This window comes from Prionailurus bengalensis, chromosome B3, assembly GCF_016509475.1.
Source record: "Prionailurus bengalensis isolate Pbe53 chromosome B3, Fcat_Pben_1.1_paternal_pri, whole genome shotgun sequence".
Classification (NCBI taxonomy): Eukaryota; Metazoa; Chordata; class Mammalia; order Carnivora; family Felidae; genus Prionailurus; species Prionailurus bengalensis.
Window position 1 is genome coordinate 61,698,378 of NC_057355.1, and position 23,000 is coordinate 61,721,377.

The 23,000-nt window shown below is 45.1% G+C and overlaps 1 protein-coding gene across 4 annotated transcripts in view; it reads right to left on the reverse strand.

Moving 5' to 3' along the window:
- The window catches only part of MAPKBP1 (mitogen-activated protein kinase binding protein 1), a 57,006-nt gene that overhangs the window by 21,645 nt on the left and 12,361 nt on the right, over positions 1 to 23,000 (reverse strand). For all 4 annotated transcript variants that reach the window (XM_043555598.1, XM_043555600.1, XM_043555597.1 and 1 more), the window contains one exon: positions 6,724 to 6,815. In XM_043555598.1, coding sequence (XP_043411533.1) covers positions 6,724 to 6,815 — 92 coding nt within the window. The remainder of the gene's footprint in view (positions 1 to 6,723; positions 6,816 to 23,000) is intronic.

Here is a 23,000-nt window from a genome sequence, read left to right on the forward strand (position 1 = left end):
ATACATAAACCATGGCAAAGGGCTTCAGCTGAGGGCTGATCTGACTCAACCTGACCCGACACATATTCCAGCTGACCACACTCCAAATCCAGAAAAGGTAGGTGATGAGGGCTCTATGATATGCTTTTGAGTTTTCCCTTAAACCCATCATCCTAAAGCTGCATCGTGACTTTCCAAGGGCAGTGCATTGGACTGCTTAAAATGCTTTCCAAGTCACCAAACACAAATTCTGAGTCTTGCTTGACCACGACATCTTGTTTCCTCCTCCTGGCAAGTTCAGCTCCATGGTGGGGGAAGGAAAGAGAGCAGCATGTGTGTGTAAAAACACAATGTAGAGAGAAAGATTACTGACTGTGAGGCAACCCTTCCCTTCTCTAAACACCCCCTATCCCTGCCATACACACACACACACACACACCATTAGCCTAGAAAAATCTCAGGTACGTCATTGAGGAGTTAAGCAAAGGAGAGAAACATGCAAGAGATAGACAAGAGATAGACCTCTAAACTGAAATTTTTAATTATTCAAATATGGAAACCTCCCAACATAGAGGAAGAAAGAGACCAACCCCATGGTCACAGCTCCACTTGTGGGGACAATAATGCAGGTGCTGAAATGACGGCAGAACTTGGCAAAGACATCCAAGGTTCCCACTAGCCCCACTGGCTGAGGTCCTCCCAACAACACTGATGTGGGAGCCACCTCAGTCTTCTCTGACCTTGAGCAAGCTCCCCATCTGCAGGGAAGAAGAGGGTGGGGTGCAGTTTGCATCAGTCTTTGGCCCTCTGCCTCCGGCCTCCTGGGCCCTTGACCTCACCCAGCACAACAGGCAGTCATTTTCATGTGTGCCCTTGCAGCACTGTTGGCTAGAATCCATGACAAGGGTTGGGCTGGCCCAACCGCCTGCCTGAGTCCTGTAATGCAGAACCCCAGGGTGCAGGTGCAAGGAGACAGTGAGGCCTCAGTCCCCTGGGGCCTCAGCCCGGGAGTCACGTGGTGGAGCACCAGTACCAGGTGCTGGGCCCACTGCCCAGGAACTCCTCTGAACCAGAAAGGGCCAAGCCCTCAACACACCCCTTCTCTGGACAGGTTCAAGCCTGCTGCCATCATGAAGAGCCAGGCATTCCCACAGGATCCACCTCCTACCAACCATCCTCCAGAAGGCAGAAATGAAAGAACCATGGGATGAGCAACAAACACAGCAGCACATACAGGGAGCAGGACACAGTAGATTCAAGCAGTGACCCTGTGCCTTGAAGTTCTTTCAGACCAGGTAAAATCAGAGGGACAAGAGGTTCTTCAAGGCTAACTCAAATGTCACTCTCTAGCCTTATTTAACATTACAACCTCATACCCTACCCCCATTCCCAATTCCCTTTCACTGCTTACACTTTTTCCAAAGCACATATCAACCTGTAATATTCTGTAAAGTTAACTTTTTGGGAGGGAAGAGATCTATCTGCATCACTAGATTGCCAGCTCAGTGAAGGAGGTATTTTTGTCTGTTTTGTTTACATCCCCAGGGCCTAGAAGATAGGCACTCAATAAATATTTGTTAATGAGTGAATATATCTTTAAGTCAGTAGCTATCAGATTTCAAAGCCAAGGAACCTCCTGATTAGCAGAACTGAGAACTAGGGACCTGGGGCAGGTGCATGGTTCTCCCCTAAGCTTTTAGGGCTAACACTTGAGGGCAGCAGTATGATGGTGGAAACAACAAGAAAACTGGGGTCAGGCAGACCCATCTACTAGCATACTGTGTGATCCTGGGCATATTCCTTAACTTCTCTGAACTTCAGTTTCCTTCAGTTTCATCTGTAAAACAGAAAGAATAATATCTACCTCACGGAATTGCTGTGGAAACTGAAGAAGACAACGGACAGAGTTACCAGCATGGTGCTGCTGTCCGTCTTCTGGAAGGGTACTCTGGTACACCACTAACAAGGAAAGCACTATCCAGGGGGTCAGCACTTACAACAGAAACCCCAATTATGGCATCCCATACACAACCTGCTGGGCACTAGTGATTCATTAGGGTCCTCAGCCAGGAATGGAATTATAAACTGTCCCTCTGGAAAATTGTATAGCTTTAATTACTCTAAGAGATAATGAATGAGGGTGTTTCCGAAGGCATCCTCAGTTATGGTCCTCTTTAGGTACTTGGAATCCAATACCTTCCAAATAAGTAATCCTCTTAGGCCAGGTCATGAGATCCATTGGCATCTCTGTTTCTGGGACATTTTACAAGTCCCTCCTCAAAAACACGAGAAAGGCTTGATGGTAATAACCCAGTGAATAACATGGTTACCTGTGTAGAGCTACCAGTGCATTTCTCTCTACCCAGAGGACTCTAAACATATCCCCTTCTGGAACAAAAGGTAAATCTCCGTGGGCTGCAAGACTTACAAGCCAGGTCAAAGTGCAGTGTCTGACCACCTTTCTCTCACTCGTTATGATCTAGCCACCACTGCCACTGCTCAGCTCCTCAAACAAGTGAGTCGATCCCTCCTTTCCCTGGAACCTTTGCACTAGAGATTTCCTCCACCTGGTCCACATTGGTGTCAGATCCTCATGTGTTCATTCCTCTTTGTCATTCAGACAGCAGCTGCATTCTACCTCCCACTGAGTTTTATCCACCCAGTCTTAAAGTAGCCCCTTGTCCGGCCCCATCCCCCGCCACACAAACCACTAATCACTCACTTACTCTCCCTTCCGTCACTCAGCTTTACTTTCTTCAGAACACTTACCATCTCTGTGATTATCTTGCTCATTTATTTGTTTACATGCATACTGTCTGCCTGTCCCTCTTGAACCTAAACCCCACAAAACAGTCACCCTTCCTGTTCTATCCATGGCTATATACCTTGTGCCTGGAATACCACCTGGCCCAGAGCAGGTTTTCAACAAATATCTGCTGAACAAATGAATGAAGGTATCTATGACCAAACCATTTGAGGAAGAAGTAAGGGGCCTCAGTTTCAGGTGTGAGACTTACAGAACAACCAGAAGACTGGCAATGAGGAGACTGATGCTTGTGAGTGCCCCTCACACACAAGACTCACATCCACCAGGGCACAAAGTCCAAGCATCTTCTCTCGTGGCCACCTGGTCTCTCCATAGTCCCACACACTCCCTGGCAACCCCCCACTCAGGGCTTGCCACAGACAGTACAAAGGTACTTCTGTGCTCCTTCAGCTGAGATGCCACTAGAACACAGTTCAGGGAGAGATTTTTGTGGTATCATACCTGGTCCAATGCTTTGGAGCTGGGGACCTCAGCATAACTTCCAATATGGGCTGAGGCAATGGAGGGTCTTCTCAGGAAATATAGGTTTCCCCTCCTCCTCCCCAGTTAAAGCGACCAAGAGTCCTCCTCTGGGCTGCTGGAAAGAGCAGGTTATCTTTCCAGGACACCCCCACTTCAGTAGCTGCCCTGCCCAGAGCAGTCACCCAGGCCAGACCCTGAACTTTGGCACTGGCAGTCAAGGGAAAGCCATTCTCAGAACTGACTGGCTCCCACCGTGGCAATGGGGACTATGCTGGGCTCTACAGCCCCTAAATCCTCCACTAGGCCAGAAGGGGCCCAAGTCAACTATGGATGTTCAACTAAACTGAATCCCTCAAAGAGGCTATCTGGGGACCCCTTGGCCTCCTGCAGCAGGGGGGCTGGAAGTGTGACAGGTGAAGGGTAGGCTTTCTGTGGAGAGAACAGCAAAGGGAGGAGGACTCTGGAGAAGAGAGGCAGGAGCCACTAAAACTGAGGGGTCTCTGCCCAGAGACTTCACCCACCTCTGCCTGACACACATCCCCCTCCACCCCACCCTCTTGGAGCTGTTTCATTTCCTTTCAGAAAACTTTGTTTTGGTTTGATATTTGCCTCTAGGCCTCTGGGAGACTTTTCTGAGCTTTGTTTTTCTTCTTGTTTCTAGGATACCTGAGCAGCTCCTAGAGCAACAAGCACAGTAGGAACTAGAGAGTGGGGGTGGGGTTAGGCTCGCCAGCTAGGAAAAGAAGAAGGGAAAGAGCCTGCTTGGCTCATATACACTTTGGTGGTCCCCAGACACCCCAGAGCAGCAACAGGGAGCTCTAGCCCACAGCAAAATGAAAACACTCAAAAAGACGCCATTTACAAAAGGAGAACTTGAAGTTCTAGGAATGTAGAAGGTCAGGAAGTAGATCATGGCAGTCACTGCCCAGGGCTGGCCCAAGCCAAGCACACTGAGGGAACCTACTAGATGTCACAGAAGGGAAGCTTCCATATACCACCTGGAAGGCTAATGACTGCCAGGCACACATGCCAGGCTGGGACCTGCCCACAAACAGAAGCACACATCCTTAAAGGCACCAGGCCTGGAGACAGGGGCATGGGGGAAAGAGGTGGGGAGCAGGCATCCACAATCCCTAGGGCAGGCACGCGAGGCTCAGCACGTAGCAAGCAGCAGCCCAGGTCTTTCCTGCCTACCTCACATCCAGCCCCAACCCCATCTCCAACAAGAAGGAGCCCAGCTTTCCCAGGCAGGGGCAGGCATGGGTGGAATCCCCCTGAGGCAGGCTGCACTGGGTAGGCAGCAACAGAGGTCATTCATCAACTTGCTTCTGGTCGGGGAGAAGGAGGCCAGCTCAGCCTCTACAGAGTAAAGCCAGTGTAGCTCCCACAGCACCCCCACTGCATACATCAAATGCCAAAGGGCCACTCAGGAGAGACACTGGCCCAAGGACTCAGGGACAGAAGTTTCCCTGGCACAGATTGAGATGCCCATAAATTGGGCTCTTCTCATTCGTACGGCAGGCAGACGGCTACACGAAAAGCAACCTTTAAAAATAAGCAGAAAGTCAGATCTTCCCCCACCCCATGCCATTTTAAGATTAAGAGCTCTGTAGTCAGACTACTTGGGTTGAAATCCCAACCAGACACTCACTAGCTGTGTGACCTTGAGCAAACCGCTTAACATCTCTGTATCTTAGTTTCCTTCTCTAAATGGGATAACAGTATCAACTTTACAGGGTTGCTCTAAGTATTAAATAAAATCATTCCTTGCAAAGTGCTTAACAAAGTGTCTGGCACAGAATAAATTTTATTTTTTTCCTTTTTTTTTTTTTTTTTTTTTTTTTTTTACTGTTTATTTATTTATGAGAGAGAGACAGAGACAGAGTGTGAGCTAGAGAGGGGCAGAGAGAAAGGGAGACACAGAATCCGAAGCAGCCTCCAGGCTCTGTGCTGTCAGCGCAGAGCCTGACACAGGGCTCGAACTCACAAACCACGAGATCATGACCTGAGCCAAAGTTGGACACTTAACTGGCTGAGCCCCCCAGGCACCCCCAGAATAAGTTCTTGATAAAAGTAGATTTTAGATGAGATGATAAAACTAAGAAAATCACATAGTGGTACAAAAACTACAAGAGTTGCTGTGGAAATCACACTGGGAAACTTGGCACTCCCAAGCTGACAGTGGGGGAAGAAAGGGAGACCAGTGTGGCCTTCCCATTTTTGTGCTCCCACGCCTTGCTGGAAGGAACAGGGGTTGACAGAGAGACCCAGAAGCAGCAAAGTTGCCAAGCCTCCAAAAGAAACACTTCTGCAAAAGCCTAAAGAAACTATGGCTGGAGGGTTCCCACCTGCAGGAGCAGAGGAGTAAAAAGGTGGCAAGGGAAAGAACACCAGCCCCAAAACTCCACCTTTATTTCTTCCTTTTTTTTTTTTTTTTAATGTTTATTTCTTTTTGAGAGAGAGAGAGAATGCAAACAGGGGAGGGGCAGAGAGAGAGAGGAGGGGGGCAGAGGATCTGAAGCAGGCACAGAGCCCGATGTGGGGCTCGAACTCATGAGCCGTGAAATCATGACCTGAGCCAAAGTTGGATGCTTAACCAAATGAGTCACCCAGGAGGCCGAACCTTACAGCTCTCCCATGGCACTGACATCTCTCCAGGTGATGAGAATGGGCAAATGTTCAAAGCAGTACTTTTCATAAAATAGCCAGAAAGTCAAAACAACCCAAGTGCCCATCAACTGATGAACAGAAAAAATGTGGGACATCCATTCAATGGAATGTTATTTGGCCATAAAAAGACAAAGTACTGATACCTACCATGACATGTATGAACATTAAAGACATTATGCTAAGTTAAAAAAGTCACACAAAGCCAAATATTCTACTTATATGGAATGATTCCACTTATATGAAATATCCAGAACAGGTAAATCTATACAGACTCAAAGTAGATTAGAGGTTGTTTAGGACTGCAGGTCTTGGGGGTAAATGGAGAGTGACTGTTAATGAGTATGTAGTCTTTTTGGGGTGATGAAAATATTCTAAAATTGACTGGTGATGGTTGCACAACTCTGTAGATATGCTAAAAAAAAAAAAAACACTGAATTTTACGCTTTAAATGAGCAAATTGTGTGGTACATTACAACTCAATAAAGCTGTTTTCGAAGGTGACCAGAAGGTAGATATTAAAAATGGTGTTGGGAACTGCGTGTAAGATAAAGTGTGACTCTGTATGTGTGGGTGGATGGCCAAAAAGCACGACAGGAGGGCAACAAGGACAACATTCAACAGAGAGACTTTACCTGGCTCTGTAACTCCTTTACAAAAGTGGTACCAAAACAGTAACCAGGACACGTCTCCCAAAAGATACCAAAAACCCCTGCCCGCCCTCACAGGTTTACTAGCAGGGCTTTAAACTCCCATGCAATAAGACTTCTTCCAATGTACTTACTTACCCAGCTGGGTAGGCAACTAAACCGGATCGGGGATCGCAGGCAAGTCCTCTGCCTCCAGACACTGTTATTCCAAGCACCTTCTCCAAGGTCACCTGTTAGAGCAAGACAGAGAAGTGACACATGGACAGAGCCAAGTTGGGAAGGAGGTACTGAAGGTACCCACGACCGTCCAGCAAATGCCGACTGCTTTCTTCAAGAGAATGGGGCCACTGACCTCTCCAGGTTCTGGTCTGGCACAGGCCCCTTGACCACATGGGGAACAGCCAGTGTGTACCGAAGGCTTTTAAGAGGGCTCACTCTGTGGGGACCATGGGAGATAAAATGAAGTGCGAAAGCTCAGCTCATGGCCACAGAGGAACAAGCACTCCCCCAATCCACGAAGGCTCCATTTACAAGATAAAGCCTTGGGTCCCCACACTGGCCTCTTCTGTCTATGAGATTCAGAGGAGGTTACTAATCTTTGTGCCTTGGCAGGCATGAAAGAAAGGCTACTCTGATCAGAGTCAGAGTCAGAGGAATGAGGAGTCAGAGGAATGTTAGGTAGCAATTAGGTGACTCATAAGATCCCTGATCTTTGCATCCCATCGTGTTCTTCCCCTCCATCAGAGAACTGCACCTCCCCCCACCAACATCTGCCAGTTCATTCAGACTATGCGCCTGAGAGACAGAAACATGGCTTAATGCTGTATTTTACAAAGCACAGATGTTCAGAGTGCTCTAATTATTATTATTAAGCCACAACTCCCACAGAGATGCAAGGGATATATGTGTAAAGTGCTCAGAGATTCTGATAGGACATGGCCACATGGGACATTCACAATCACTCTCACCATCCATACTGTTACCCTACACTGGCTACAGCCCCGGGGCACACACTGGACTAACCTCAATTAGTTCCCTGGCCTTTCTTCTAGATGATCCCATGGGAGTTTCAGGCTGCCCTGGAGCCTCTTCTCACCCCACCTCACTCTCTGCTACAGAACATCTTGCTTGTCACTCCAGGTCCAGTACCCTCTAGTACAGTCTGGACTCGCTGCACTGGCCCTCCCCAGACATGTCCTTGGTCTCTCCATTGACTCAAAGAGATAGGCATCTGAATGCAGAAAGGTCATGTAAACAGGCTAGACTGTGCTCTGCTACGAGTCTCGGAGGCCTTAGGTGGTGTGAACCAGAAACACGTCAGAGGTGTTTATGTCTGTAGCAGGGTGGTCTACTCCTAGTCCAGGGCAGTTTCTAGAGAGGGGAAACCCAGAATCAATTAGGTGGCTTTAGGATCTCTCCTCCTCTCTTATCATCTCAGCTGGAGAATTCAAAATCCTTCCAGAGGGATGGTATAAATTCTTATCTCCAGGGACCATTTTAGTTTGAATTAGTTGGAAAGAAATCCCCTATGGTGGCCAAAGACCAAAATAAATCTCCTAGGACATTATAGTTAAAGCCTATTCCCCAGGAAGGTCCCCAAGAGTCTTCTGTGCTTCCTGGGGATGTGGACCAGCAATTCCAATACATGTCTACTCACCGAAAGAGGCAGTTTATTCCCAGGGCACTATACCAACCCACAGCCACCTGCCAAGCACCAGACTTGTCAGTTACCATGGGCCTACCTGAAGCACTAAACCTAGTGTGGGATAAATTAACTGTCCCCTACTCTCTGTGTTCTTGGTCATTCGCCCTACCTTATGCCTCCTTCCTCACTTTTTCTCAGCTTCATGATGCCCTGGCACCCAGTCACCTTTCTGAACAGGCTGAGCAGCAGGCAGACTGACTGGAGAGCACAAATACCCCTGGGGAAGTCCAGGGGACACTCAGTTCAGGGCACCACTCCCCATCCTGGCACTGTGCCTCCAGCTAACCCAGAAGGAGGGGTTCTCAGAAACATCCCTGCTGTACCAACTGCCTACAAGAGAGAGAGAAGAAAAGAGAGAGAGGAACCCAAGGCTAGCATTACCCACAAAAATGGAAAAGGTCAGCAGAATCAAGCGCAGTGAGCTAAAAGGCTGCTCAACTTCTATTCTCTTCCAGTGAATCATTTTAGGCAAGTCCTTTGGATCCAAATTTGCATCAATCCCTCCTTTATGCCTCAGCTTTGGTCCCAAAGAATCAGACCAGTCTGTTGATTCTCAGCTTTCCTTCCCTCTGACAGGAATTTGGGTAGGTGTTTTGTGGGCAGATGATCCAGCTCCACAGAAGATTCATTCTGAAACTAGCTTGGACTTTTCAACAGCAAGCTAAAGCAGGAAGGAGATGTAAGTTACTCACACCTTTAAGACCAGTGTTGGTCAAATATTTTTTGGCCACAAGCCACAGTAAGAAATACAGTTTATGTTATGGCCCAGTATATAGATACACGTACATGTGTGCATGTGCATAAAAACGAAATCAAAGTTTCACAAAATAATACTTACTCTTATTGCATGTGATATACTTTATTTTCTATTACACTCTGTTTCAGTACAAAATTATTCTGGTCATGGCCCACTTTATTGATTTCATGACCTACAAATGGGCTGGAAGCTCCAGTTGGAGAAACCTGCTACAGACCATCTTTTCCCGCTGGGCCTGGGCTCCAGGCTCTGATCTCTGGCAACTTTGTGTTCCTCACGCACTTTCCTCCTAGGACTCCTGGCAGTGGGACAGACATCCGGGCTAGGAAACCCCATGCGCAGGAGTTTGCCTGGGCTCAAAAGTTGGCTTGTTTTCAAAGGATTTATGGTTTTTGGCTTTTTCTGACTTTCTGAACAACTATCCAAAAACAAAAAGGCAGTTTCCTTTGGCTCTGTGGAGTGGGAGGAGCAGGGGAAAAACATTCAGGGGCATCAGCTGGTTTTTATTTTATGTTCTAACTCAAACCAGCTTCCTGTTTGCAGGGAGGTTTTGGGCTGAACTCCACTTTCAAAGGATTTCAGAGAGTCCAAGGCTCCTGCAGGGCCTCCAATATCTAGGCTTATTTTAAAAGGCCCAGCACAACGGAAATTACAAATGGACTGTCTCCCCGTCATAACCTCCATATCCTCTCCTTCCAAAAAGGTGGCGCAGCTCCCTTCTACCATAACAAATGACAGACCTGAGCGCCCCCTGCAAACATACCACCAGCTAACCACACCCAAATTCAAGCCAGCTTCCACTGGCTCATGACAGCTGACGGTGCACTTCCTTTCCCACCTCCTCTTTCATTTTTTTTATTTTTATTTTTTAAATTTTTTTTTCAACGTTTTTTATTTATTTTTGGGACAAAGAGAGACAGAGCATGAACAGGGAGGGGCAGAGAGAGAGGGAGACACAGAATCAGAAACAGGTTCCAGGCTCCGAGCCATCAGCCCAGAGCCCGACGCGGGGCTCGAACTCGCGGACCGTGAGATGGTGACCTGGCTGAAGTCGGACGCTTAAGCGACTGCGCCACCCAGGCGCCCTCCCACCTCCTCTTTCAGTGACAGCACGTTGACAGCTTGAAATCAACACAGCGGGAGTACTTACACCATGAAAATCAGCAAATTTACAAACCAGGGCTCTTTTTTGTCCCCTCAGAGAGGTTATAAACATTCAACAAGACACCACTAAGTTCAGGTCACTGTTATCTCTCACTTGGGCTACGGCTATAATTCCCACATATTTTCTCCGCTTCAGGCCTTGCCTCCCAGAGTCTTTTTCTCAATATGGCAGGTCACAGTGATTCTTTTAAAATATATGAGATCACGTCATTACTCAGCTCAAAGCCCATGGGCTTCTCATCCTTAAGTTCAAATTCAAATACTTTTACCCTGTTTATAAGACCCTGAATCATCTGGCCTCTGGCTCCCTGTCTGACTTCGTTTCCTTCACCCTCCCCCTCTTCCACCACCTCAGCCACCCTGGCTGCCTGAAGCACCTCAAGCAGATTCTAGCTTCAGGTTCTGCATATGCTATTCCCGCAATTAAAATGCTCTTCCCGGGGCGCCTGGGTGGCGCAGTCGGTTAAGCGTCCGACTTCAGCCAGGTCACGATCTTGCGGTCCGGGAGTTCGAGCCCCGCGTCAGGCTCTGGGCTGATGGCTCAGAGCCTGGAGCCTGTTTCCGATTCTGTGTCTCCTTCTCTCTCTGCCCCTCCCCCGTTCATGCTCTGTCTCTCTCTGTCCCAAAAATAAATAAACGTTGAAAAAAAAAATTTTTTTTTAAATGCTCTTCCCTTGCTTGGCTATTCACACAGCTAATTCACGCAGGTCTTTGCTCAAAGATCTCCTCGTAGGAAAACTTTCCAAACTAGCTTTACTGTTATCACTCTATACCTAACTTACCCTGTTTTATCTTCTTCATAGCACTTAATTCAGGTACAGACCCAACGCTGATTATATTTCTGTCCACATACTTACCGTCTGTCTTACTATGCAGATGAGGATGAGCACAAAGGGAGCTTAATGGTACAGGTATTTCATTTCTTAAGCTGATGGTGGGCACACGTTCATTCTATGATTCCATATGTCTTTATTATATGTCTTAAATATTGCATAGTAAATTTTTTTAAGGAGTCTTTTTTTATGTTTATTCATTTTTTGTGTGTTTGTTTGTTTGAGAGAAAGAGAGAGAGAGAGAGAGAGAGAGCTAGAGTGTGAAGTGGCGCATGGCAGAGAGAGAGGGAGACACAGAATCTGAAGCAGACCCCAGGCTCTGAGCTGTCAGCACAGAGCTTGACGCAGGGCTGAAACCTACGAACCACGAGATCATGATCTGAGCCAAAGTTGGACGCTCAGCCAACTGAGCCACCCAGGTGCCCCACATAGTAAATGTTAAAAAGAGAGAAAAGATAGGGTCTAGGACGTGGCATGGCATTCAGTACCTCACAAGCAACATCATTCTATAATTCACACCCTTGACTTTTCTCCTTATCCTTAAGCAATGGTGTTTTGACACTTACCCAACAATGTTGGGGGAGACGGTACAAAGAACTCAAGAATATGAGTTTTTGTTTGATTTAGGTTTCTCACTTAAGTGCTTCCAAGACTGCACAATGCTCTGACATGCCGCTTCCAGGGGAAGCTTTCAAGAACCACTGTGTGTATCCCTTCTCCTGACTGCTAAGCATGGCAGCAGGTGATAGGCTAGGGCCCCCTCAGCCTAGGGCCCTGAGTAACTTTAATGAACAAAGTCCCTGTGCTGATACACACTGAATATGAGCATGAGCAAGAAATGAGCTATCTGTTAAGCCAGGGAGATTTTTGAGGTGATTTTGTTACCACAGAATGACATAGCCTGGCAATTTTCATACTTTTTGGTCTCATACACTCTTTGGTTTCTTTATACTCTTAGAAATTATCAAGGACCCCAAAGAGCTTTTGTTTTTATCAGTATATTAGAAATTATAATGAAAATATTTTAAAATATTTGTTAACTCATTTTAAAATAATGAATCCATACATGTTAATATTCTTATTAAAAATAACACTATTGGGGCGCCTGGGTGGCTCAGTCGGTTGGGCGTCCGACTTCAGCTCAGGTCACGATCTCGCGGTCCGTGAGTTCGAGCCCCGCATCGGGCTCTGGGTAGATGGCTCAGAGCCTGGAGCCTGCTTCCGATTCTATGTCTCCCTCTCTCTCTGCCCCTCCCCCGTTCATGCTGTCTCTCTCTCTGTCTCAAAAATTAATAAACGTTAAAAAAAAAATTTTTTTAAAAAAACACTATTTTCAGGGAGCCTGGGTGGCTCAGTTGGTTAAGCATCCAACTTCGGCTCAGATCACGATCTCACAGTTCATGAGCTTCCGCCCCACATCAGGCTCTGTGCTGACAGCTCACAGCCTGGAGCCTGCTTCTGATTCTGTGTCTCCCTCTCCCTGCCCCTTCCCCACTTGTGCTCTGTCTCTCTCTGTGTCTCAAAAACGAATGTTAAAAAAAAAATAAAAAACACTGTTTTCCGAAACAAGAAAAAAATTCAGTGAGAAGAGTGGCACTATTTAACATTTTTGCAAATCTCTTTAATGTCTGGTTTAATAGTAAACAGCTGGATTCTCCTATCTACATCTGCATTCAATCTGTTGTGATATGCTATTCTAGGTGAAGATGAAGAAAATCTGGCCTCATTTGAATATGTAACTGGAAAAGGGGGGGGAAATCCCATAGATCCCCTAAAAGGGGACGCCAGGGATTCTCAGACCATACATTAAGAACCAGTGACCTAGTCCCTCGTGAACACTATAGCATTCTTCCACGTAAGGAAGCAAGCTCACTGGTGTGAGAGTTGCGGCCTCAGCATCACTTCAGAAACAGAGGCAAGGAAGAGGTCCTATGAGAAAATAGCTATCCTCAAAGTCTGGGGTGGGGCCTAAAGTTCTAACAGAAAATTCAGCTATAAACCCTCACAGCCCAAATGCCAGTGAAACACAGCCCAAAAGACACACCAGTCCAGGTAACTGATTATGTCCAGTGACTTGGGATACGACTGCTCCAGGCAGCTGGTACCCTGACACAGCCACACAGTTCTAGGAATATTGCTTCATGCACAAGTAAAAACTCAGAAGAGAGCACCCACGTCATAATCTACAGTGATCTCCTCCACAGGCAAAACATAGCCTAGAAGCAGAGAAAATACTCAAGATGCGACCCAGCCTCTGCTTTAGCAGGTAGAGAGTGTTGAGATGGAGGAAAGCCTACACCAACCTGAGACAGGGTGTCATCTGTCCCCAGAAGTGAGGGTGCAGGAAGGCAGAATTACTAGAGATATACTGCAAAGGAGGGCTTGAATGCCCACCACTCCCAGCATGTACTAGGCAGGACAGTATTGTATCCTCCTGAGAGAAAAAAGGAAAGCAAAATTATCCCTCAACTTAATGAGATAAAGGGATAACTTCATAATAGCCTATTCCCAAGAGAGAAGGAAAGCCTAAAGCCAACTGTTTAAGTGCTCTTCTGGCTCTCATTAAAGTAGATGGAAAAAACAGGTGGCTCAAAGGCAATAGACAGGGCAGTCACTCATACTAGATAGAATAAAATTTTCCAATGTGCAGATTGCAGCTTATTAATGAGACTCGAAATTGACTGATTTAGTGCGTAATGAATAAACAGAACAGAACACAAAATAGATCCCATGGCATGTAGTAAGGGCAAGTATTGATCATGAAACTTTTGTTTAGGGATGTGTGTGTTCTGGGTCACAATATAAAAAGTATTTCTTGGGGCACCTGGGTAGTTCAGTTGGTTGAGCGTCAGACTCATGATTTTGGCCAGGTCATGACCGTCGGCCTCCATGTTGAGCATGGAGCCTGCTTAACATTCTCTCTCTCCCCTCTATTTCTCTCTCCTGCTTGTGCACACGCTCTCTCTCTCTCTTTAAAAAAAAATTTGGGGCGCCTGGGTGGCGCAGTCGGTTAAGCGTCCGACTTCAGCCAGGTCACGATCTTGCGGTCCGGGAGTTCGAGCCCCGCGTCAGGCTCTGGGCTGATGGCTCAGAGCCTGGAGCCTGTTTCCGATTCTGTGTCTCCCTCTCTCTGCCCCTCCCCCGTTCATGCTCTGTCTCTCTCTGTCCCAAAAAATAAATAAAAAAAAAAAAGTTGAAAAAAAATGTATTTCTTAATGTGGGTCATTCTCAAAAAAGTTTGAAAATCACGAGGATGTTATGGGAGATCTAAAGACGAAGAATACATAGCTTCTACCCTCTACTCTCAAAATCCATTAGGGAAAATATAAAACAATCTGGTATGTGATAAGGGTCATAAGAAAGATTTATATAAAGTGCTCAAACAGGAGGAAAAGAAATGATTTCTGAACAGGATCAGGGAAGGGAAACAAGGAAGCTTTCTTGGAGGGTGAGATGGTATTTGACCATGGCCTTGCTTGCTGTGAGGGTAGGATCTTGACAGGTGGAAATACAGAGAGAAGGAATTCTCAGTAGAAGAAGCTGCATGAACGAAAGTCTGGCAGAAGGAAATAACAGAGCAGGTGAGCAATGATGAAAGCAGACTGTGTTAGGAGAGTAAGTCAGGAGAGGTAGACTGTAACCAGACCAGGAAAGGCCTTGAATGCCAAACTAAGTGGGGTTATCTGTAGGCTCTGGGAAGCCACTGAAGGGTATCAAGCTGGAGACACAATCAAAGCTATGTTTTGGCGATGATGTATATGAGACAATACAGGCAGGGAGCCCAATTAGAAGGCTGTTACAGTAGCTCAGATGAGAAGTAATGAGGATCTAGACTAGCATGAAGATAGTGAGAGCAGAAAAGACATGATGGATTCAAAAGTAATAAAGCAAATAGAATTGGCAAGCATGGCCACCACACAACTGTGAAGGAAGAAGACAGAAGACTCAAATTCTGAATCTCAGAGACAGGGAACATGAAAAGAAATGGTGCCAGGATCAGAAAGCAGACCTGGGTCTGGACAAAGGAGGAAGGATGGGAGCCAAGGATGTCTGTTTTAGACGTGCTAAATCTAAGACACTTGAGGGATATTTAGCAGGAATCACAAACATTCACTTTAGCAACATAAACATGGAATTAAATGCTTGGGAAAGAGATCAGGGCTAGAAATGGGCATCTCAGAAATACTCACATGGAGGTGAAAACCATCACTGAAAGTACAAGAGAAGATGGGAAGGGAGAGAGAGGCTAAGGACAGAACCATGGAGAACACCTATCTTTACAGTAGGGATGCTAGGCAATTAGAGAGAAAGCAGGAGACCCAGGAAGCCAGGGAAGGGGAGAGCTCCCAGAAAAGAGGGGTAGTTGATAGAAGTGCCAAAAAGAAGTGGAAGAGGCACAAAAAGGACTCTCCAGACTCTAGAGCCATCTGCCACACGGGTGGCACACAGCACAAAGTCCCAAGAGGCCCAAATCTCTAAACACGTGATCCCAGGAACCCTGGGCAGGGCGGTCTAAGCTTTTCTACTCGCTCTCTCTCTTTCTCTCTCATCCCTAGATCCGATCAGTCCACAAGAGCTAGAGCAGAGGCACTAGTCAATGGAAGATCCAGTCTGTGGAGCCAAGACAATGGCACTGCTAGAGAAGGGCTTCTTGCTTGAGCCCATGAACTAATGACTGGTTTGGATTTGCTCTTCTTTTCTTAGTGTGAGAGGCCACTACAGGGAGCCTTCGATGGCAAGTCAGCAGCTGCTCCCTTAAGAAAGAGAACTAAGAGGCCAGAGCCACTAAAGACCAGGGTCATCTAGGATTTAGCTGATCTCAAATTGGTAAAGAAACTCCAGCAACTGGGAGGAAGTCGATCTCTGTGTTTGTTGCCGTGTTTTGTTGCCACCAATTTCTTTTTTCCCCCTTCTCTCTTTCTCCACCTCTCAATCCCACTAATACAAGTTATAAATACCTGAGTTAGAAGTCATTCCAGCCAAACCATGGGCTTGCTGTTTCTATAAACAAGCATGTCACAGACCTGTCCATGGCAGAGCACTCTCCGCCTTTCCCTCCCTTCCCACAGGTTAAGAATAACTATGCTTGTCTCTTGCCCACACACTACACTCTAATCTCACAAAGCAGATTCTCAACCAGATTCTGAGAATTGCTGCTTATGTAAAAGCCACAGAGGAAGCCCAAGGCCGACAGGCTTTGTGCAGAGACTTAGCCAGCTGGACGGAGACCCAGTGACTAGCCTGGGAAGGGGGGGCGGGGAGGCGGGTATCATGCCCAAGCTCACTCACTTCTGCTCCTTCAGAGTCCAAAGTGCCATCTGGTCAGAGGCAGGAAGGGACACGATGGCCACTCCAAGACTGTAGAACACATCTTGCCTCTTCACTCTGCTCCTGGTCTCTATCCTGTCCGGCCGATTTGTAGTTCCAATGTCTGTACCACAAAGGCTCCCAGAAACAAATAACTTCCAATATGACAGAAAAACCAGGCTCCCAAGCTTAGAGTTCAGCATTCGTTGGAGCTGAGCCAATTCTCTGGTGCTGGGATTAAAATAGCCTCAGCTTCTAGGAAGGTAAATCTGCCACCGCTTGGGAGGAGATGACCTCTAGCCATAAACCCCTGAAGACTAGAGAACAAAGGTTCCCAACCCTGGCCTACCGATAGAATTACTCATAGGGTTTAACAGGGTTTTTTTTTTTTTTTTCAGATATCAATCCTGCCCTATCTCCATCCCTTGCCTCCACAACATTCTCAATCAATAGATATAGACTTGGGTTTGAGAATCTGCATCAAGCTCTCCAAGGGGCTCTAATAATCAGGTAGGGAACTCTTAAAGCATTTTGCCTTCTTATTTCCAAATTTCAGTCCCTCCTGGGACTAAGAAGGAAACAACGTTCCAAGTATTTTCACAAGAATAGCCAGACCCGAGGCACTTGGGTGGCTCAATCAATTAAGTGTCTGACTCTTGATTTCAGCTCAGGACATGATCTCACGGGTTTGTGAGATCAATCCGCTGTCAGCACAGAGGCTGCTTGGGATTCTCTCTCCCTCCCTCTCTGCCCATCCCCCACTGGTGTTCACTTGTGCTCACACACGTGTACTCCCTCTCAAAGTAAACAAATAAACATAAAAATAAAAGAATATCCAGACCCATGGGGTGTGAATGGTCTTATGCAGAGACAGGATCTACAGCTGTAAGAGCTATCCTTCACTGAATGTGTACTCTGCGGAAGAACTGTGCTAAGTACTTTACAAGATTATCTCATTGAGGGGCGCCTGGGTGGCGCAGTCGGTTAAGCGCCGACTTCAGCCAGGTCACGATCTCGCGGTCCGTGAGTTTGAGCCCCGCGTCAGGCTCTGGGCTGATGGCTCGGAGCCTGGAGCCTGTTTCTGATTCTGTGTCTCCCTCTCTCACTGCCCCTCCCCCGTTCATGCTCTGTCTCTCTCTGTCCCAAAAATAAATAAACGTTGAAAAAAAAATTTTAAAAAAAGATTATCTCATTGAATACCCTTGACAAGTTTTTGTTTGTTTGTTTGTTTTTCTTTTAAGTAAGCTCTATGCCCAACATGGGGCTTGAACTCATGACTCCAAGATCAAGAGTTGCATGCTTCAGCCAGCCACCCCATACCCTTGACAACTTTATAAAGGACTAGTATTATCTCCATTTTATAGATGAAGGAATCAGGTTAAGTAGTGAGTGCAAGAACCAGGATTTAGATCTAGGTCTGTCTGCCTGGTTCCAGAAACTTTGGTGATCTGAGGAGGAAGTTCAGTTTCCCCAAAACCACCAAAATGGTGCAATCTGTGAAAGAGTAAATGAGAAGTCACCATGCCTTTGTGGTAGCATCAGGGACAGGTCTGAGAACCAAGGAAGAAGGCAGAGGGCACAGGATGCAGAGGGCAATAAGGTCGCCTCCTGCTACCTTTAACATATTTTAAAACACTAGCCAGTCTTTTTTTTTTTTTCTTTTTTTTTTAAGTAGACTCCATGCCCAACGTGGGGCTTGAATTCACAACCCGAGATTGAGAGTTGCATGCTTTACTGACTAAGTCAGCCAGGCATCCCTATAAATTAGCAGGTCTTGGGGTGGCTGGTGGCTCAGTCGGTTAAGCGTCTGACTTCAGCTCAGGTCATGATCTCATGGTTCATGAGTTTGAACCCTGTGTCAGGCTCTGTGCTGACAGCTAGGAGCCTGGAGCCTACTTTGGATTCTGTGTTTCCCTCTCTCTGCCCCTCCCCTGCTTGAGCTCTCTCTCAAAAATAAATAAACATCAAAAAAATTTTTTTAATTAGCGTGTTTTATCAGTAGCCAAAATGGATCTAAAAAATGGGTTATGACCTCTCCTCACTGAATGGTGGCAGAGAAAAAGAAATAGAGGTCTTCCAATGTCAGAGTATCCCACCTGGTCACAGCTTGCTCATGTCCAGCCAGCACTAGAACCTACAGTCAACATGGACAGCTGACACTCACTTCCCAGGCAACGGACATTACAATATCAGAAGCAGGAGAATCCAATTTCGTATGCAAATGGCGGACAAGGTGAGGGCAGCATCAGACCTCAAATCTGAGTTCTGGAAACCAGGGCCTCTAGCTAAAGCACTCAATTATAATAAAACCATCAGCATCCACCCAAGTTCAAAGAGCAGCTTTAACAACACAGTGCCTGGTACAGAGCAGGCACTTCTCTCTCTCTTCCAGTTATCAGCAAGGCAAGGATAGAAGGTACCTCAATTTAAGCAATGAGAACAAGGGAAAAAAGTTTTTTTCCTCTCTAGAGTCAGTCCTCTCTACAGCAAGACCAGAACCACAAACAACGCTTTGTGAACTAAAAATCTGATCATCTGAAGAAGGGTCTGATCCCTCCTCATTCACCAACTCTACACGCCTGAGTTTTCTTAATCTCATGGTTTCCAAACTTTGTAACCAGGGAAAATACTAACTGTTCCTTATCTGGACTAAGTGTGCGAAGTGAATGCGTAATCTGGGTCAAAAAGGAGAATGGGGAGAACTCTTGGTACCCCGGTAATCATGCCAACTTGTGCCATGAGACTCCCCTGGGAAGAAAGAAGGTTTCTTCAACATGTTATTCTCTATAAAAGGCTCACTTCCTTTCCAATCCAAACGCCAACACCCTGGATTAGGCCTTCAGCACCACATTCCTATATATAGCAATGGCTTTCTAATCAATTTCCTTACTGCAGACCCTGTCCTCCCTTCCCTCAACCTGTCAGAATAATCTTTCTATAGCAGAGCTTCGATCATGTCCCTCCCCTGCTCAAAAACTTTCAATGGCTCCTACTGCCAACTAAATAAATTATAAATGTCTTAGCCTAGCAACCACAGCTCTCTGTCAACTGATCCTACCTTTCTTCTATTTCCTACTACTCATCTATATGAATCATGTGCATTTGTCAATCTGGATTATTCACTATTCTGGAAAGGTGCTTTGGGGCTTTAGTTTACATTCTTATTCTACCAGGAATGCCCTTCCCTTCCACCACCCCCTACTGAAATCCCACCCTTCCTTTCAAGGACCAGCTCAAATATCACATCCCCTGTGACTCTTTGCATGATCACCCTGGCCAGGATGATTCCTCCCTCATTGGTACTCTTACAGAAGCACTTAATTTGCATCATTCAGAGATGGTATGTGCTACTTAGTACCTTGTACAGAAGTTCTTTATGGATCTGTCATCTCTCTCCTACTAGTCTCCTGGGAGGCAGAGGCTGTATCTACAACTCCATGCTTATAGCACAGCGCACAGTGTTTACTATGTATTTGTTGAGTCTATTTTTAATGCTTTAAAAATATTTGTGAAAAGTCTTCGATTCATCTTACCCCGTAAGTTCTTTAAACTCCTAGAGAATTCCCCATCTCTCACAGCCAGCCCTAGAAGGTGGAGCAGGAAGCAAGATTTTGATACCTTTCCAGAAAGACTGGGGAAGGACTGAATGGAATAATCCATGTGCTTTAAATGATTACAAACAAAACTGTTTTGTCCTTGACTTCAGTAAATACACGCACGGCATGGCTCTTCACAAATCTGACTTAAATTATAATTAAAGACTAAGTCTAAAAACATCAGAGATAACTTTTTAAATAAAAGTGATAATATTATTATTTTAAAAGAGTTTTACCTGTCCTTTATACTCAGAAATGGATGTAGCTATAAGCAGTTGTTCTGGATGTTGAAATTATGAATTTGTTTTCTTCCTTGTGTTTCTCTATACTTCTTGTGTAAAAAATCTTCTCAGAAAGCACATGCACTTCAGAAAGTATTAAAAAATATTTTGTTTACCAAAGCTAACCAAGGAAATATTTCTGGAAGATACAAACAGTGGATTATTTCAAATTCAACAAGTTAATGATGAATTTGTGAGAAAACGTTTTTATGTCCTGTTATTACTTAAAAAAAACCCGAGTTTATTATTATTTCACATATATTTTTCACATTTGTGCATAATTTTGTGCTTGAATGAGCATAGATTTTTAAATTTAAATTTTTAGATTTAAATATGAAATACACATGTTTCAATTAGAGGATTTTATCTTTATTGGGTTTTTTTTTTCTACTTACAAAAATAATACAGACTCACTGTAAAAATTTCCAACATTACAGAAATATAGAAATGCAGACAGTGAATGTCCACCATAATCTACTAACCCTCCCTGAGGTAACCAATATTAACAACAGTTTGGTATTTATAGCCTCACTTATTTTTCTATGCATATACTAACATACATGTTTTAACAAAAATATAAATAGTCATTAACATAAAAGACAGTTATACAATTTGCTTTTTGTCACTTAATATATCTTGAATACCCTTTCACATCAGTAACATCAGTACATATAGACTGACCTCTTTTCAGGAAGGTGAAGGTATTTCATTTTATGATGTATCCCAATGCCCTACTGATGGTTACTTGAATTATTTCAAATATTACACTACTGTAAATAACACCAAAAAAAAAAAAAGCAGTTATATACACGTTTGTGTGGTATGAATGTTTGCATAGAACAGATCCCTAGGACAGATCCCAGAATTGTAACTGCTAGATCAAAAGATATGAATCTATTAACTCTTCTCTTAATGGATATTACCAAACTTCCCTCTAGGAAGGCTGGATCAGTGTGCGCTCTCACCAACTGTGTAAGGGTACGAATGCACTTGTTTCCCCACATCTTTGTGGATATCTTCTTTAAGTAAACATTAAAGAGAATATTTCACTCTTATTACATTAGACACTTAAAACAATGGGTTATAAAATTAACCCATTTTCACTCTGCCTTTGAATTCTTAGTCTGAAAGGAAGCTCTAGGACTAATTCATTTCCTGAATTATTTCTCAATACAAATGAATTGGCTCCCAAAGAAGAAAAAAGTTATCTTTAGAGAAGCTATTGCTCTTAAAAAATACGCTCATCACTCCAGTGGTTTCTCATCAGACATAGTAAATTAGGTAAATTAGGACTTTCATCCCCATCCACCCGTGGTTTACTGGTTTGACTTTTTTAGTTCCCAAAACTCATATTCATAGCCCTGAAATAATAAATTACACAGTCGTTTGTATAAAAAAAAATATTTGCAAAGCCTTCCTTTTGGTCAGGATTGTTAATACAAGTTAGAATATTGGCAAGAAAAAGGTACTGAGGATAGGTCACAATAAAAAGCTACACAGGGAGGATGATTCAATGCTGGAACAGGAGAGGCTGAACCTGCAAAAAAGAACTTCTCACAAACGGAAACTTGAAGGAATAAAATCTTGCCAGAAAATTAGAAAAAAATTCCTTAATATTCTAGAAATCCATGGACCCTGATAATATTAGCAACCCCTTAACAGCTATAAACTTATTTAGACCTTACAATGTGCTTTCACATTCATTAAATCTCCTTTAATCCTCACAACAGCCCAAGGAGGAAGCCATCAGTATTCTAATTTTACAAATGAGAGAGAAGCCAGCTCCCTCCCCCACACATGCACACACACGCCTGACTACTCAATATATGGCTGGCTCAAGGAAATGCAGCACAGGCATCACTTGGGAGCTTGGTAAAATTGCAGAGTTCTGGGGTAGGCCTGAATCTGAATCTGCATTTTAACAAGACCACTGCCTCTTGCCCCTACCCACTCCTCTGTCTGCACATTAACTCTTAGAAACCATGTTCGCTAGCCAGTTCTGGGTTTGCTATGAGGGAAAGCGTCTAAGACAGCTGCTGTGGGGGCTTTGCAAAAAGCCTGGGGAAGGAAGGACATCATGAGGAGAAAGGACGTGTTTAGAAAAGTCCGCAACAGGTTATATGTCATATGAAAACAATCTTAGATGTTGTGTGCTTTCCCAAACAGAACCTGACCAATGAGCATCAGGGTAACTAACAGAGGGAGGCCCACAGCCTGCCTGTTGCATACTTAGTTCTGACAAGCAGCTGCTTGCTTTTCTCCAACGCAGCAGTTGAGAGGTGGCAAGGGTCAGAGTTTCTGAGCATGCTCTGAGCTCCTCCCCCATGATCACAAACTGCCTGTGGGCTGCCCTCCACCCAATCCACCTGGCTTGGGGCTTCCTCTCCTCAGACTAACTGGGGCAGCTGCAGGAAAGCATGTATTAAGATCCCGTGCTTTTTTACCCATGATGTTATCATCACTGCCTATTTGAGAAAAGAAATCAAAATAATACAAATTTGAGATGAGGTGAGGCAAGACACTTGCTCAAGGAACTAAGCAACCTTGGAGCCTTTCAACCAGAGTCAGGTGGGCAAATGACCTCATTTTTGCTCTTTTTCATGTTCACTGAACTCCATTTGGCATCATCCAGGTTGGCTCCGGCACGTGGCATTTTTAGATCCAGTTTTTTCCCCATAGAACATAGGCATTTCAACTCAGCGATTCTCCACAGCTTCAAAGATACGGTCAGTTGTGAGTAGGGACAGGCACAGGAATAACAAAGAGGTGGAG